This window comes from Anastrepha ludens, chromosome 6, assembly GCF_028408465.1.
Source record: "Anastrepha ludens isolate Willacy chromosome 6, idAnaLude1.1, whole genome shotgun sequence".
Taxonomy (NCBI): domain Eukaryota; kingdom Metazoa; phylum Arthropoda; class Insecta; order Diptera; family Tephritidae; genus Anastrepha; species Anastrepha ludens.
Window position 1 is genome coordinate 49,915,181 of NC_071502.1, and position 16,468 is coordinate 49,931,648.

Below are 16,468 nucleotides of genomic sequence, written 5' to 3' on the forward strand. Positions count from 1 at the left end.
TGAGCTTCGTCGCTGAACACAATTTTTCGATAAAAAAGTGGATCTTCGGCCAACTTTCCAAGAGTCCATTCACCAAAAACTCTGCGTTGCGGTAGGTCATTCGGCTTCAATTCTTGCACCAGCTGTATTTTTAAAGGCTTTACACCTAAATCCAAAATTTTCAACGTTCTTGAGTAACAGAGGCCCAATTGCTACGAACAGCGACGAATCGATAATTGGTGGTCATCATTAACACTGCCCGATACAGCTGCAATGTTTTCTGCAGTTCGCACTCTACATAAGCGTGTTGGTGGTTTGATGTCCAATAATGTAAATTTGGTTCTAAATTTAGTCACAATAGCTCGAATAGCCGTTTCAGTGGGTCGATTAAAGTGACCATAAAATGGAAGAAGCGCGCGATAAACTTTCTTAACAGAACTCGCATTTTTATAATAAAATTCAATGATTTGCAAGCGTTGTTCGTTTGTAAGACGATTTATGCTTAAATTATAGACCAAAGTGAAGATGTTGGACAGTGAGACAGAACAAGAAACGTGCGTCAACTGTTTAAACCTATTGTTTAAAAAGATAATAGCTAAAAAATTAGCCGTTACTTGCGAACTCATTTGCATGGGATTTTAGATTGTGAAACTTTTAACTACAAAATCGCTTGTGGGAAGATAAGTTATTTTTCCAGACATTTTGCACTGTATAACTTCTTCTTAAACCCAGCAGTTTTGTTATATTTTCCTTTATTCTTAAATTTCTTTTGCACCCTAAAGTTTCTTGTTCCATGTTCATGATGAAAGCGTCATATCCTGTGGCTGATGTACGATCTAAATAACATAAATGCCTATGAAATTAGGTTAAAAATAGTAGTTCATGCTAAAAGGAATGCCAAAGTGGTTGCAGTACACATACGATATATATATACACCTGCACTAAAGCCATGTATTCCAACATGTGGCCTGTGTTTCGTGTTTCCTTTGAAAGCTAATAGGAAGAAGTGATTAAATATGCATAGCCTTGGCTTTGATTTTGCCCACTAAGTTGAACGATATAAAAACGTACGCCTACTTTCTTTTCTTAGTATAATATATGCAAACGAAATAATTTTAATTGTATATATACCCATTTTCGGTAGGTTACATATCACTTATACATATATACATACATGCTTATATGCTAAGAAAAATATTAAGAAATTTGACCTTGGCATACATGAATGTGACTAATGCCTATCCCTACATTTGGGGAACAACAACAAGACGATAAGAGGAGGAGGAGCTCGGCCAAACACCAAATAAATGGTGTAAGCGCCAATTATATATACACATACATATATATATGTAATGCCTATCCATATGCCGGATGTGAGTAATTTACAGAAGTACCTAAGGATATGTGGCGCCCAAAATATGATAAATACTATAAGTATATTTGTAGGTACGCACACTAAGTATTCATTATTTTTGCCAGCGGAATGGCTGAAGGTTCAGTTTTTAAAGTTAGCTGGGTTTAAATTAAATTTAGGTTACTAACATAAATTAATTGAAAAATGTCTATAATATGCCCAGAAAAAGGTTCTTTTTTGAAATTTTGCAATTTCAAGAGCAAATAATTAAAATTTGCTGAATTTTGTTTCATATATTTTAAGAAATTTTTTGCAAGGATGAAACCTAATATTACATAGCCTGGCACAGATTTTGAATCAAAAACCAGACTACACTTTTCTGAAGATTGATTTTGTCATGCTGAGTCGGAGTTTGATCTCAGAATAGCTCCAGCACATCCGGTTGCGAAGATACAATGCTGGTAAAAAAGCTCTCGGAATGTATTCAGAAAACTCCAAATAAAATTTTTTTCCTCAAAAGTGATATTAGCGCATTCACAGTACTCTCCATCAATTGGGACGCACTTATGCCAGCGTTTGATCCCGCTCTCGAAACATTTCTGGCACTCTAGTTTCGGTGTAGACAACAGAGCCGTCTTCTATTGTTCCATTTCCATAGTGGTTTTTCGACTCGATTGAACAAAAAAAAAATCGAAGGGAGTTATATGAGGTGAATTCACTGGCTTTCGGATAGTATTCGTTTCGTTCTTGAACAAAAGTTCAGGGATGATAATGGCACTGTGAAAAACAGTTCGTTATCATGATGCAAAATCCACGAGTTATTTTCCCGCAAATTCTTTCTTTTTTGGCGAATATTTCCTTCACATAAACGTCTCAAAACGCCCAAATAATATACCTTATTAACTGTGTGACTTCCTGGCAAAAATTCGTAGCGTAGATTACCTTTGTTAACTATGGAAACGGGAAAATCGCTTTCTTTTTTCACTGAAAATGACGTAGTTCTTTTGCAGCTCTCCTTTCATTCGCGGATTGCGTGTCGTTCTCATAAACCCACGTCTCGTCTGTAGCAATGATGCATTTGATGAATGTTGGGTCGGACTCAGCCTTGGAAATTATGTCTTTGGCAATATCAACGCATTCCCTTTTGGCATAAAATTCAGCTCCTTTGAGCCAACTTTGCAATAACACAGCGTAAACAGAAATCATTAACTACAATGTCTTGAAAGGATCCATAAGCAATGTTGAGGGCTTCCGCCGGTTAATTTGGGGTTATTGATCAACTTTTCCATCATTTTATTGTTTTTTTTTACCAGTTTTGAATTCGACGGCTACTACGTTCGTTGTCCTCAATTGACTCTCGATCTATTCTAAGCCGTTCATGCCACTCGTAAAAAATGTTTTCTGTAGAATATCATTGCCGAAACATTTTCCCAATACTTCAAAGGCTCTCGCCCCACTGAATCCATTTTTAATGCCAAATTAAATAAAAATTCGTTTTTGCAAATTCAAATCCATTTTGAAAACTTTAAAATATTGAAAACACGCGCAGAGGTACAGTTTGTTCCACTAAGGGCTACGACGCCAGTACTAACTCTCGTTAGTGTTGTTCGCAACTTTCCCGTAAAGGCAACCACTCCAATATGAGTGAGAAGTACGCGAAGCGTTTCGAGGCGGTGTTTTTATGGAAACAAGAAAATGGCATCACAGTAATGGACTGGCCTTCTCAGTCCCCAGACGCCAACCCCATTGCAAATGTGTGGGGAATCATGAAAACGCATCTTACCGGAAAGATAGTCCACGGTTTAAAGCAACTCGTGCGTCAAGTTCGCAAAATCGCTTCGTCTTTGTCGACGAGCTACGCACAAAAGTTGGTTCAAAGCATAAAGAAGAAGCCAGGCTATACTCGACAACGATGAAGACTACACGGCTTATTGAGTAATTGCAACACGTAGTTTTGTAGTTCATATATAAAAAAAAATTAAATATATATCTTTTATACTTCATGAATAATCGCGGTTCCTTTTCTCTGACACAGACTGTAATTTACCCAACGGCGTAACTCTTACAAATGTCAAGCAATTACGATACAATTTTGGTAGGAGTGTTAGTCACAGATGTGGCAACCTAACAAAAAAGAACTCAAAACAGTTATTTTAGAGCAGCACCTGGTGGTTGTTCCAGATTTGTATTGAACAAGGTTGTATTTCGGCTTAAAAGTTGATAAATAGAACTGTGACAGATAAAAACATATTTCGTCTGAACAGCACCATATGTATGTTAGATGTAAGTAAAGCACACACTGTACTAAATATATGTAAATTTCATGGTTTCAGTTAAATGCACGTGTTTGAGAAATCAAGTATCCAGACAAATACCCGGAATTTTTTAGATTTTGTGCGATCAGACACAGGCTGTGTCTTTCTTTGAATTTAATGCGATTACCGTTCATGGCAAAAGGTATGCGATATGAAGTAAGATATATTCTATGCTTTTGATCGCATGAACTATCAAATTCAGGGTTCGACAGCTAATTCGGCAAATTTACTTTGAAGTCGATGAAGCGGGAAACAGTGAAATTTGCGAAACAGCAACATTTGGCTATTCAATATTTTCTACAACATTTTCTTGATTTTTTTGCTATATTTGTAATATCGAGTTTAAATTTATTAAAACTGTCGAATCTATTTTTCTCTGCAACTAACGCACTTGCTTAATTTTGTCTCCATTATGGCAGCGAAGTGCTTGCTTGACGACATATTTGGAATAAATGATATGCCATGAAATGCTCACGAAAAGCTTATCTTTTTAGTTGACTGCTTCGTGTGCGAGAAAACTGACAGTTCGAGTGCGATCGGCAATCGCAGGTGTAGATGTTCAGTAAGTGAGGAATTTTTGTTGTTTTTCAACTTTTATTATTTCGCAATGAAGGCGGCGATTTGGGTACCCAGTATGTTCAGAGTGTGACCGGTAGTGAAAATTTTTGTATTGCTCCTCGGGGTTAAGGAAAGAAATCAAAAAGAAAGATAGTTTGCTGATCTTGAACTAGATGTATTTTTGATTAGAGTAGCCACCTATCTAAATATACTAAAAAAATGTAAACGAATTTAGCAAAAAAATGTTAACAAGCAACCCAAAATATTCAAAAACACTTAACTAAATACAGGATTTTGATTAGAGTTGCCATCTATGGAAAATTAATTACATTATTAAATTCATTTAGCTAAATTTTAGAGAAAAATTTAAAATGCATTTAATAATTTAAGTAAAGTAGCACAAATATAGCTTCAAAGAAAGATTTTCTGCACCAATTCTGAAATATTTTTGCGTAAGGTTGCCATCTTTTTGAAAAAGTAAACGGTACAAAAAAATAAAAATATATATTTACCTATATACAATTGGCGCGAACACCCTTTTTGGGTGTTTCGTCGAGCTCCTCCTCCTATTTGTGGTGTGCGTCCTGATGTTGGGCCACAAATGGAAAAATAAAAATACTCCAGCTTAAAATTAAAAAGGAAGTATGCGCATTAATCAGAAAAAAATACTATAGGGTTTTCTAAACAGAGGTGTTATTTTGATATTCAAAGAAAAATGCTATTTTTTAATATAAATGATCGAAAGTTTATTTCATTATAAAGAGGAAGGTATGCCGTTAATAGTGGAAAATAACATCAGGCAAATGAGCACTACGACCACGCTTACAGGACAATATCCCTTATATCAAATTTTCCATAACCGAATTGCAAAGTGGCTGACCTATGTCCTCGATGGCCTCACGAATTCTATCTTTGAGGTCTTGAATCGACCTGGGCTGTTGGCGTAGATCTTCTCTTTCACGTGGCTCATCTTCGAGAGATAACACGGTCCGGAAACTTTTCCCGTAGGCGATCATTGATTTCGTTGCTTTTGTGGCACGTAGCGCCGTTTTGTTGAAGTTGAAAATAAACGTTGTCCAGATCAATACCATCCAATTCCAGCCAAAAAAAATACATAAAGCTTTTTCATTATTTTTCTTTTAATATGTCTTATTGATAACTGATAAGTACATCTTTTTCCACAGTGTAACAAATCTTTTCCAACGCTTTATTAATTCATGCAGTAAAGGGTTAAAAAATTAATTAATAAGATAAACTAAGAAAATTTTGCAATACTGGCAAACAATAAGTGCCTTTCGCATTGTTTATATATTGCATTTTTATATTTTAATATTTTTTATATTTCACATTTTTCAGTATTTCATTATTTTTCGCCTGTGTAAAAATTAAAATGATATGAATAATTTTAGTCAAATATTACAAACTTATATTATATTAAACAAAAGCGATGGTCCGATCTAGAACGCTGCAGAGCTGCAAAGTGTGTTGTGACAAGACGGAATAGAAAACTGACAAACTTTGTACTAAAACTTGGAAGGAAAGACGTTCGGTTGATGGTCAGTATCAGTATCATAGCCGATGGGGTTAGCATATGACCGCCATTGGAATCATTGAGAGCCCAATGTGCCTGCCATGCTTGGAGGAGGCGGAGGGCACTGATCACTTTCTCTGGGAGTGTCCTGCCTTTGCTAGAGCCCGGCTACGATTTTTGGGTTCCGATGTCGTTCTCTAAAGCTGGAGGATATTTACAGATTTGCCAAAGAATCTGGAAAATTCTCTCTATATCTGTCTCTATTCTTTCCTATCTCTTTCTCTGATACTCTTTTCCTTCTCTCCTTGACTATCTACCCTCTTTCCAGAGCTTTAAATACAATGGGATTTTTAGCCTGAGTGTTTTAGGAGTCACCAAATCCCTGGTGCTCCATGGCTCTACCTTTTCAAAGTTCAATTTCAAACAATAGCTAATCACAATATTCGAAGAAATATTTTTAAGATATTTAGTTTTTTTTTAATATTAATTAATGAATTAAAATTTACTAAAAGACTTAAGTAAAATATTACAATATTAGTATCTCTGGCGTAAGATTTTCAGGAGATCTAAGCCCCGAAATATTTTTGATTAGAGCTGGTTGCCATCTAAAATTTTAAATTAATTTAATTAATAATGTAAAATATTTCAAGCCTTGTATCAAATGAAAGCTGTTCAATATAACTTGATTCCAGAAGTATTTTTGAATAAGGTTGGCGCCATTATGGAAAAGTATATGTGCATAATATATTGAATGATAGATGAAAAAAAAAATATTTCAATTTGTAGTCAAGAAAATATATGCAAACTAATTCGGAAATATTTTTAAGTGGATGCTATATATAAAAAATACAGTGCAGTATTGTTGTGAAACAAGAGCTATTCACAAAAAGTAAAATATATTATATATTTGAGTTTCTGAGTAGAGTTGGTATCTGTGTAAAAATCTAAAATTTTTAAATAAGTTAAGTAAAATCAAAAGTAGGTCAGATTGGAGGCACTTTTTCCAATTGGGTTTTTTGACAGATCACGTGATTAATTTTTTTAGTATTTCCTGACATTTCAGACTTTGAGACTTACGCCTCAACAAAGTTTTCAAATCGTATAATTGTGTCACGAAAGTCGACGCTCATCGGGCGCTCAGGCCAACTTATGTTGTTCAGCGGTGCGGCTCATTTTTAGCTAAACTGTAGGCCCCTCCATTTTGGGAGCAACATTGAGACGCACACCACAAATAAGAGTAGGGTTGGTTAAAGCTCCAAAGAGGATGTACGCGTTGATTATATATATATATATATATACCATATATACATATAAATATAAGGAGCGTGAAGGCATTTTTAGCCTTATAAAAACACTGGCAATCACTAACAATAAACTACGATTTATTGATAAGTTTGGCAATTTATTTGTTTTATATTAAATCTTAATAATTTGTTTATGGAAATATTGTTCATTTTCTAACAAAAACCATATTAATTCAAGTTCGAAACTTTGAGAAAATTAAGAAAAAACAAAAAATTGAAAACAACTTTCATCAAAATTTCACACTTTTTAAACAGAACTTTTAGAAAAAATTCGAATATATAGTTTTATAGTCGATGGAGTTTTGGTATAAGGAAGTGCAGTTTGAAATTACTGAAAAATCGCGATGGTTTTTTATTTATCCATGTTTTTTGCTGGCAATCTGTTGCGTTTTCCCCACAAAACTAATGCTTGACCTAGTTTTTTTAGTCCGAAAAAACACTGAACAGCGTCAAACAAAAAACAAAAAAACAAAAATTGTCAAGGACTCTTGGCTCGGCTACTCGGGATTTCGATGAAAATTCGTAATTTTGTTTTTAATTTGCACATAGTTTGAAACTTGAATTTGTATGTTTTTTTTGGGAGAATTAACTAAATGAGAAATAAGTAAACTTGCCGATAAATCCGTCCACTCTAGTTATTTAATGCGGTGTACATGCCTACCTACAAGATATTCGAAGCAGCGCAGGGGCAACACACTGTATGTTTATATGCTCTCAATTGCATGAGCCCGTATTATCTTTAATTATAATATTATGTTTTAACATATTGAGGCATAGCAACCGCCGACAATTATTACCTACTCTGCGAGTAGTCAATTCAAATGTTAGGTCATTAAGGATACTTTTCACTTTTCGACACGTATACGCAGCGTTGTCCATGCCGTGCTTTTTCACGCCGGATAGCTTCGTTATGTTCCTCAAGTTAATTAATTATTATTTTTCCCTTAAAATATATACAAAACAACAGTGTGAATGCAAATAACCATGTTGAAATAACAAATTATTGACTTTTCTACGAAGCCGGCAAATGCTTTCAAAGTAAATGCATAATAAACATGAAGAGGTAGTCAAATTTCCTTTTAATGCACTAAGAATTTATTGTAAGCAAGTATTATACAATTAGCTTTGATTTTCGTTATGTACTTCTCCTTGGTTTTGTTGTATTGCCGCTCTCAAAATACTAGAAGTAGCAATTTTTGTAGCAAGTCAAATTCCGTTAGCTAGTTTTTATTAGCTAGGAAATTCAAATACAGCAAGAAAGAATGTCCCATTTAACTTTGACCAACAAAAGTAAAAGTCCACGCGTCGCACACGTCTCTCTACTCGCTACCGGAGTACAAATAGCTTTTCAACGCTTGGCTTCCGGTGCCTTGGCAGCCCTGTTGGCTAGACGGTCGCACTGGTAGTCCAATGATTTGTTGGTCACTCAGGTTGCCAGCGGCGATGTTGTTGGTGTGGTAATGGTAATGACGTTGAATATTGGAATTTTCGACACCTTTTGGCCGGCGAGTTATAGTCTAAGCACATTTGGAAATCAGTTGTTGACCGGTAAGCGCAGTTAAAAGACGTCAGTCTGGTTGAAGTTAGCAAGAAAAGTCGTTATATTTACTGACAAGATAGAATAGCGTGTGTGTGCATTTGTACGTGTGGTAAATTAGAACACTATTAGGAAAAAAACCAATTTATTTAGGTGAAGTATTGGCGTTCGGCTCTGTATCAAATGCTCGTCATCGCCAGCAGAATCATTCAAGTTTATTGATTTTGTGAATAAATGCCATGTGAAATTTATTCTATTAATTATGGCTCATGTATTGTCTATTTTTGATCAATTTTTCTTCTGAGCTACAGATTACTAGAGAAACATGTCACAAAAATCTTTTTTTGTAACTATTTGAAATCAAATAAACCGCTATGAAAAGCTTATATGCATTACTCTACAGTAATTTTTAATTTCTCTAATAAAGCCACATTTTTCTTATTTATATTTTCAGTTCTACCAATGAATGGACAAACATCGAATCAAGGACGAAAACGTCGTGACGTAGATGGTATGAAAATAAATCTTGGTTTGATATTCTTAAGTAAAATTTAATTTTCGTGCAAAATGAAGACTAGATAGAAAATTGAAGTGTTACGAACTGAATGTTGGCATTTTGCGAGATTTAATTTAAAATATATCAGTCAAGCAAAATGTGTCTAGAATTGTTTTTTCGATTTATTTCGCCGATGAATACATCTAAACGGTTCACTAATATACGAGTAAGCAAATAGCGACAGAAAATTTGACAAACAAATTGCATTTACGCTAAAATTGTAATTCAATAAATTATTAGCGCGTGAAGCGCCTTTTTGATGTCTCAGGAGCCTTTGTTCGTTATCGCGATTCTCTGCTATTTTTAAAGGTTTTGAATATCGGTGAAGGTTCTATATATAGGTATATTTATATTTAAATAAATACTTCTAAACCCGGTGAATACAGGACACCTTCCAATGAAATGCTTCACATTTTCTTGTTCGTACAGATTGCAGAAGCTGCATATTTTTGACATGTTTCCGAATTTATTGGCATTTAACATAAGCAACCCAAAACGTGCTTTGAAAATCATTGAGACATTTTCAATCCGCATTCCTTATTTTATGTAGGTTGAACCCTTTGTTTGGTTTAAGTATATATTCGTATATGCGTGATGCACTTACAAGCGCCTTTGCGCTAAGTTCTCTGGTGTATTTGGCCTTTAATTCTGTCAGTAACTGAATGCAAAGGCTGTGCCTGTGTTATTAATGCATGCGTCGGAAGTTTATCCGACTTCTGAGCCCATTTCATTGAGATGTTTATACCACAAAATGTTTTTTCGTTTGACATACTATGATAATTTACACGGAAGTCTGCTTTCTTCATATTCATATAAAATTTTAAAAATATGTGAGAACCTAATTTTAAAAATAAATTATATTATAAAAATTATTATATAATCATAATTAAAATTAATATATAATAATATATTAAAATTATAATTATATACAATTGGCGCGTACACCCATTTTGGGTGTTTGGCCCAGCTGCTCCTCCTATTTGTGTCGCGTATCTTGATGTTGTTTCTTTATAAGCGCACTAAATGGAGAATTTTATGAAAATTGGAGAAACACGTTTTTGTATTCAAATTGTCATGTCTTATGAATATATGTAGATATTTATATTATAGACAAAATAAATTTAAAAAAAGTTTTGAATTTCTGAAAAAGGAATATACATTACTACTGCTACTATTTCATATTATTTAAGCTTTATATTTATTTATTTATATTTTATTATTTATGCATTTATTCATTAATGATTAACAAAATTCAGAAGAGACATTTAAGATATTAATTCAAAAATGAAATACAAATTTGACAATATTTAATATTAAAAAGTGTAGTAAAATTAAATTAACAACATAAGAGACCATTAAATTGCTGAAAATTCATATAAATTACAAATGAGATTTAACGAAATTAATAAGAAAACAAAGGTCGAAATCCAAAAAGATTGGGCAATAATTAAAGTAAGATAAGGTTCTATGGAGTGGCGCATTGACACTATATAATCTCCTACTAAAGTCAACGCGAAAAATCTAGCAACAACGAAAATTTCTCCTAGGAACATTAAACTGTATTTTTTCTAGAAGGACCGGTCAGTCAATTTCGCCATTAACGAGATTGCAGACAAATGATACTGCCTGAAAGGTGCCCCTGTCACTTAATGGGAAGTGCTAATAACGGTCGAAATGGTGTTTTTTGTTTGTTATTGTTTGGTTGTTTAATATCCGATATTCACAAAATCAATATGCGAGTATTCCAGTCCTGAGATGTTCTATATTTCGTGCTTATGCTCCAAAGTCATTTTCACGTTCTTGTGCAGATTACCAAAATTAGCATCCTGCAAGGCAAGCTTGAGGCTCTATGTTCCACGTAGCATTCACCTAGATTCCACCAAGAAAATAAATATATATGTATATGAGTACCCATTTTATTTTATCGAGCTAAATACTTGAAATAAAATTCATTAAAAGTGTGCTATTAAATTGTTTTGCAAAATTGATAAACAAAAAATGTATACCCTCCCAAATTTATGTTTTTCCTTAAGGCGTCTGACCTGATTTACTGGACACTGTCAATAAACGTAAAAACATTTTATTTACTGCATTGGAGTTTGTAGCCAATTTATCACACCTTGGTTTCCTTAGAATGTCTACGGTTTTCGACGATTCGCAATAGGGTCAATCCTGTTCGGCAATTTGTTTTTACCTATTTTGCTCCATCGTAAATCACTCATTCGTAGGAGTTGCAAGTGTTCTTTTTTCTAATTTTTCCAACTGAGTCGCACTGAACGTTTCGACTCTAACCAATTCGTCAGCTGTTGTGTATAAGAATGATCTTATAGCCTAGAGCTTAGTCAAATGAGATGTCTCTCTAATGTGCCGAAACTGTAAGCAAATATGATTTATTTATTAAAAAAAAATATGTATAACATATAAGTATAATACTTCCCAAATATTCTGTCAAAATTTCAAGATAATCAGAGAAAAACTTATGGAGGTACAGATTTTTAACCCCTTGAGTGGAAAAGACGAGCCTCGCCCGTCAAGATTTTCTGTACTAAATTCGAATTTGACGGGCGTCGCCCACACTATATTTTATTTCATTATTACTTCAAGTCTTTTTTTTCAATTTTTATTTAATATTATCATTACTTAATAAACCTGTTGTATTACAAATGAAATAGTTTTTACTTTTATATAAATAGATTAAATAAAAACGAAAATACCTAAGTTTTATTTTATGATAGTTCCACTAATAGAATTGCGCTAAATTTAATTGTTTGCACGCGTGCTATTCTTCGAGATTTAATCGTTAGGCATGGGGTTAAACAAAATGAGTCGAGCTAGAGAGACTCTAAACATCAGCTTGTGATCTTTGTTTATTCAGGGTTTGTCGCTGGGTGTTACTTAGCTATCTGTGAAGATGCATACTTTTTATTTTGCTTTGCTGTTGATACTTAATACTCTACGTGCCAACTCAATCCCTTGTATTTTTCTTGGAAGATGGCAGTATCGTTTAGCAGCATTGAAATGTGGAGCGAGGGCTGAGGAAAGTAGTTTGCAATACATGATTTTTGTGAATTGACTCAGAGGCTAAATAGTGTACTTTGACTAGAGCTAGAAGGAATATATAAGAGAGATACCTTTGTAGGGGGGATAAAGTTTCAAAATAAAACTATTGAATGTACATATAAACCGACTTCAAATATTGTACAATTTCTGTCTTCAGACTGGTATAGTAGAATTTCATATGAAATTATTTTTCTACCTAAATTAATTTTTTTTTAGCCTATTTCAAAACATGTGGAATGAAAGTTCATTACAAAAGGTTAGAGTGTTCCACAGACAATTTTACTAGGGGCCACCAAAAATGGAAAACACATACATTTTAAATTGAGTGCATAAGAAAGTTTTGCGCCAGCTTACCGTTTTACATTTGGATGGTATAGATAAGTCGCAAACACATTGTGCTATGATCATTAGGAAAGCTTAATTGGTATGGAAATCAACTTTAAACCTATTGAACTTAATAAACAAAATAAGGAGGATTGCTTAAAAATAAGTATTTTTTGTAAGGCTGATGTGAGAATAACAACCCCATGTGCCAAAAACTTGGATGTTTTCGGAAAATGTTAACATTTTTAAAAGAAAAACTTTTAGTTCAGTTATATTAGTTAATTATTTAAAGAAATGTAAAATTCAGTTTTGATATTACAAGCAAAAGCACAGAAAAGTAAAATAAATGCTTTCCTGTAAAATTTGGTTCTTGGCACACATCAAAATTCCCCGCAAAGGGGTCGGTACGCAGTTTGAAGTTTGATTGCATTTAAGATTTTTCACTAAAACTAATACACTAGAACTAAATTTCTAATACAATAATTAAAATATAGTACTAAGTGATCAGACTGGCGGTGCTAGTGAGCATAATATTTTTGAATGCATTCTTTTTATCAATTTTTGTTTTAAAAATGTTATTGAACGCCACAGTTCAGTTCATTCTAAATTTCACTAAAGATTGAGCAGTCAACTACATAGGTTGGGGATATGGAGCACTATACCCGTTATTTTTAAGACTAAATTCCGAAAACTCCAACACATCTTCTGCCCGAATGTGATTTTACATATATCGGCAAGATGCGCCCGGAAGAAAGCTACTTACGCTCAGCCCAATCCAGCTCCATCTTAAGGGGGAAGTCTACTGTGAATTTTTCGAAAAATCGTTTTTTTTTTTATTAGCTTAAAAAATACTTTGAACCCTCTTAAATAAGGTACAGTATGTGTTACAGCTGGCTAAATTTTTCTTCGTTGAAATTTCGACCTTTTCCCGAAGCGCTCCAAAGCGCGTACCTGCTATACTGAAACTTTAAACGCATTTTTCTCGAAACTAAGTTTTTGTATACGGTGTACACGATATCTCGAGTTCTGATAAATGAATCAGCTTAAAAATTTAATTATATATTCTCTGTAATAGTGTCTCTCGTCTGACATAGGATTTTTTTGATATCGTTATTTGTTAAATTGTTATAAACAATAGTAACATCAATTTTAGGCAAAAAAAAAGAAAAAAATGTCAAGCATTTTTTTTTCAACGCCAAAATTTTTTATCGACATAATCCTACGTCAGACGAGAGTCAATACTATGTATATGATAACAATATTTTGTTTTTTTTGTTTTAGATCACCGAAACGTAAGATTTCATGTACACCGTTTAGGCACCTAAGAAAAGCGGACCTGCGCTTGCAGAAGTGTCACAGCGGCCATTTTGAATATTTTGACTTAAAATTTTTTTTTCAAAAACTTAAATATATAATAAAGATAAGAGTTCAAATAGATTTTATGTACGAGCAATATTTTGTTAGAAATAAAATCCGGAAAATAAGCCTGTTTTTTCCCTTGTCACAGTAGACTTATTGAGAGAGCTGAGTGTGGATGAAGAAATGTGATGTGTAGAGAGCACAAAAGACCATGAGGTCGAAGTGAATTCTACATTTTTATTCATTTATTCATTTCAAATTCGTATATTAATAAAGTATTAAGTGGCAATTAAAAATTGTTCTTGAAATGTTCTTGATTGCCATTAAGTGCTTGTTTGAATATAGTCTTTTGACTATGCCTGGTTGACCACCCAGGTAAACCGACCTTGAGCTCATAAAATAAGCGTACGAAAATTTTCTTTACTTTGCTAATATTTCATTGACTGAAATGCCTGTTGATAATTTTATTTTCAGTTGTGTATTTAAATTCCAGCTATCGTAAAAGCGGGTGTTTTTTTGGGAGTGGGCAGATGAGCTGGCATCTAAATAATGAATGTATTGAGCGAATTTTTTTATTTTTAGTTTTTTTAAGATATATAGTAAATCGATAGTAAAAAATGTGGAGTTTTAGATTATTTCAGTTCACCAAGAAAATATTTCTCAAAAATCAATATAAAACAGTTTTCATACAGGTTGACTCCCTTTATCTGACATTGTCATCCCGAGTGCCAGTCAGGCTGCATTTAGTGGTTTAATCTCAAATGATATAAAATCAATACTGCTCCTATTTAAACTAAAAACTTAAAATATGGTTGATTTAGCGCCACTGCTACAGTCTGACTTATGCCTTACATGCGATGATATTTCGAGACGACGGGAAAATAATTTGCCACCCGTTTAGCCTGATCACGTAAATTACCTATAGCTAAAAATTATTTTTGAACTTCTTAAAAGTAGAATTAGTATTAGACAGAAGATTGTCATCAAGTGGCTGGAAGGGCAGAAAAGAGTTTTAAGTGCTGCATACCAATATCTCTCACATCTATTAGTTAGTTGCGGTAGTACTTAGTAGCAGTTAAAACATTGTTTTTGTAAAATTATATTATATTAACAGCAATTCTGTAATGCCATTGATTTTTATTTTCAAAAACAACAGCTGCACTGATGAATTTATAATTTTAATATGGCTTAAAGCTTCAATATTCACATGACTCACGTAAAGCACAATGGAAAATAAGTCATTATGGCAGTGCAAGCTGGAATAAATACATTTGATATGAATTACATTGTTGAAATAAATAATAGACACGACTTAGCAACTTTGTTCCAATAATGATTGAGAACATTTTTTTAAATTGAGCACATAACCGGAATAACGGTTAACGGTTGTTTACATACACAACATTTAAAGGGTGGTTAAGTTTCAAGGGCCGGTATTAATTTTGAATAAAATACAATTCTTTTTTTAAATTATTGTCGTTTCTCTTTGATATGATAATATTTGTATGGTTCAATTACGTATTGAACAAAATATTGGCCAAATGGCTGCCGCGGCCTCGGCCGCACACCTCCATCCGATGGTCCAAATGTTCCATGACACTGAGGCATAATTGAGGATCTGAGCCGTTAATACTCCGAATTATCTCATCCTTTAGCTCTTGAATTATTGCTGGCTTATCGACGTACACCTTTTCTTTCAAATAACCCCAAAGAACCCCGAGACGATTATTCGGCCATCAAATTTTTCGCGCAAAAGAGCCAAATTTTTCGTTAGCTGTGTTGAAACCACATATCGTCTACATCCATATCTTCCAATTCGGGCCATAAAAAGTTCATTATCATCTCACAATAGCGAACACTATTCACAGTAACTGCCTGACCGGCCTCATTTTGGAAAAAATACGGCCCAATGATGCCGCCGGCCCATAAACCGCACCACACAGTCACTCTTTGTGGGTGCATTGGTTTTTCGGCAATTAATCTTGGATTATCATTCGCCCAAATGCCGCAATTCTGCTTATTGACGAATCCACTGAGGTGAAAATGTGCCTCATCACTGAAGATGATTTTCTTCGAAAATTGTTCATTCACTGTTGCCATTTCCTGCCACCATTCTGACCATTGACGACGCTTGAAATGGTCAAGAGGCTTTAGTTCTCGAGTCAATTGCACCTTGTAAGCGTGCAAATGCAAGTTTTTATGCATAATGTTCATCAACGACGAGCGTGAGAGGTGCAATTGTTGGGCACGACGACGAGTTGAGGTGGACGGCTCTTCAACCACACTATCGCGAATAGCAGCAATATTTTCTACAGTACGAGCTGTACGAGCATGCACTGGTCTTTTCAGATCTCGTGCAGACCCGGTGTATTCAAACTTTTGCACAATTTTTCAGATTGTATGCACATTTGGACGATTAAATTGACCGAAAAAATCATGAAGTGCGCGATATGAATTTTGATTTGAACGCCCGTTTTCGTAATAAGCCTGAATAACTTTAACGCGTTGCTCGATTGTGTATCTTTCCATGGTTCAAATTGAATTAGTCTGAAATTGAAAAATGTTAAATGAAATGCAGAAAAACACTTGAC

At 34.0% G+C, this 16,468-nt stretch overlaps 1 protein-coding gene across 1 annotated transcript in view; it reads left to right on the plus strand.

Annotated features, from left to right (window-relative positions):
* LOC128866525 (uncharacterized) overlaps window positions 1-16,468 on the plus strand; it is a 118,149-nt gene that overhangs the window by 41,127 nt on the left and 60,554 nt on the right. Inside the window, exon 4 of the mRNA XM_054107338.1 lies at window positions 9,033-9,089. Coding sequence (XP_053963313.1) covers window positions 9,033-9,089 — 57 coding nt within the window. The remainder of the gene's footprint in view (window positions 1-9,032; window positions 9,090-16,468) is intronic.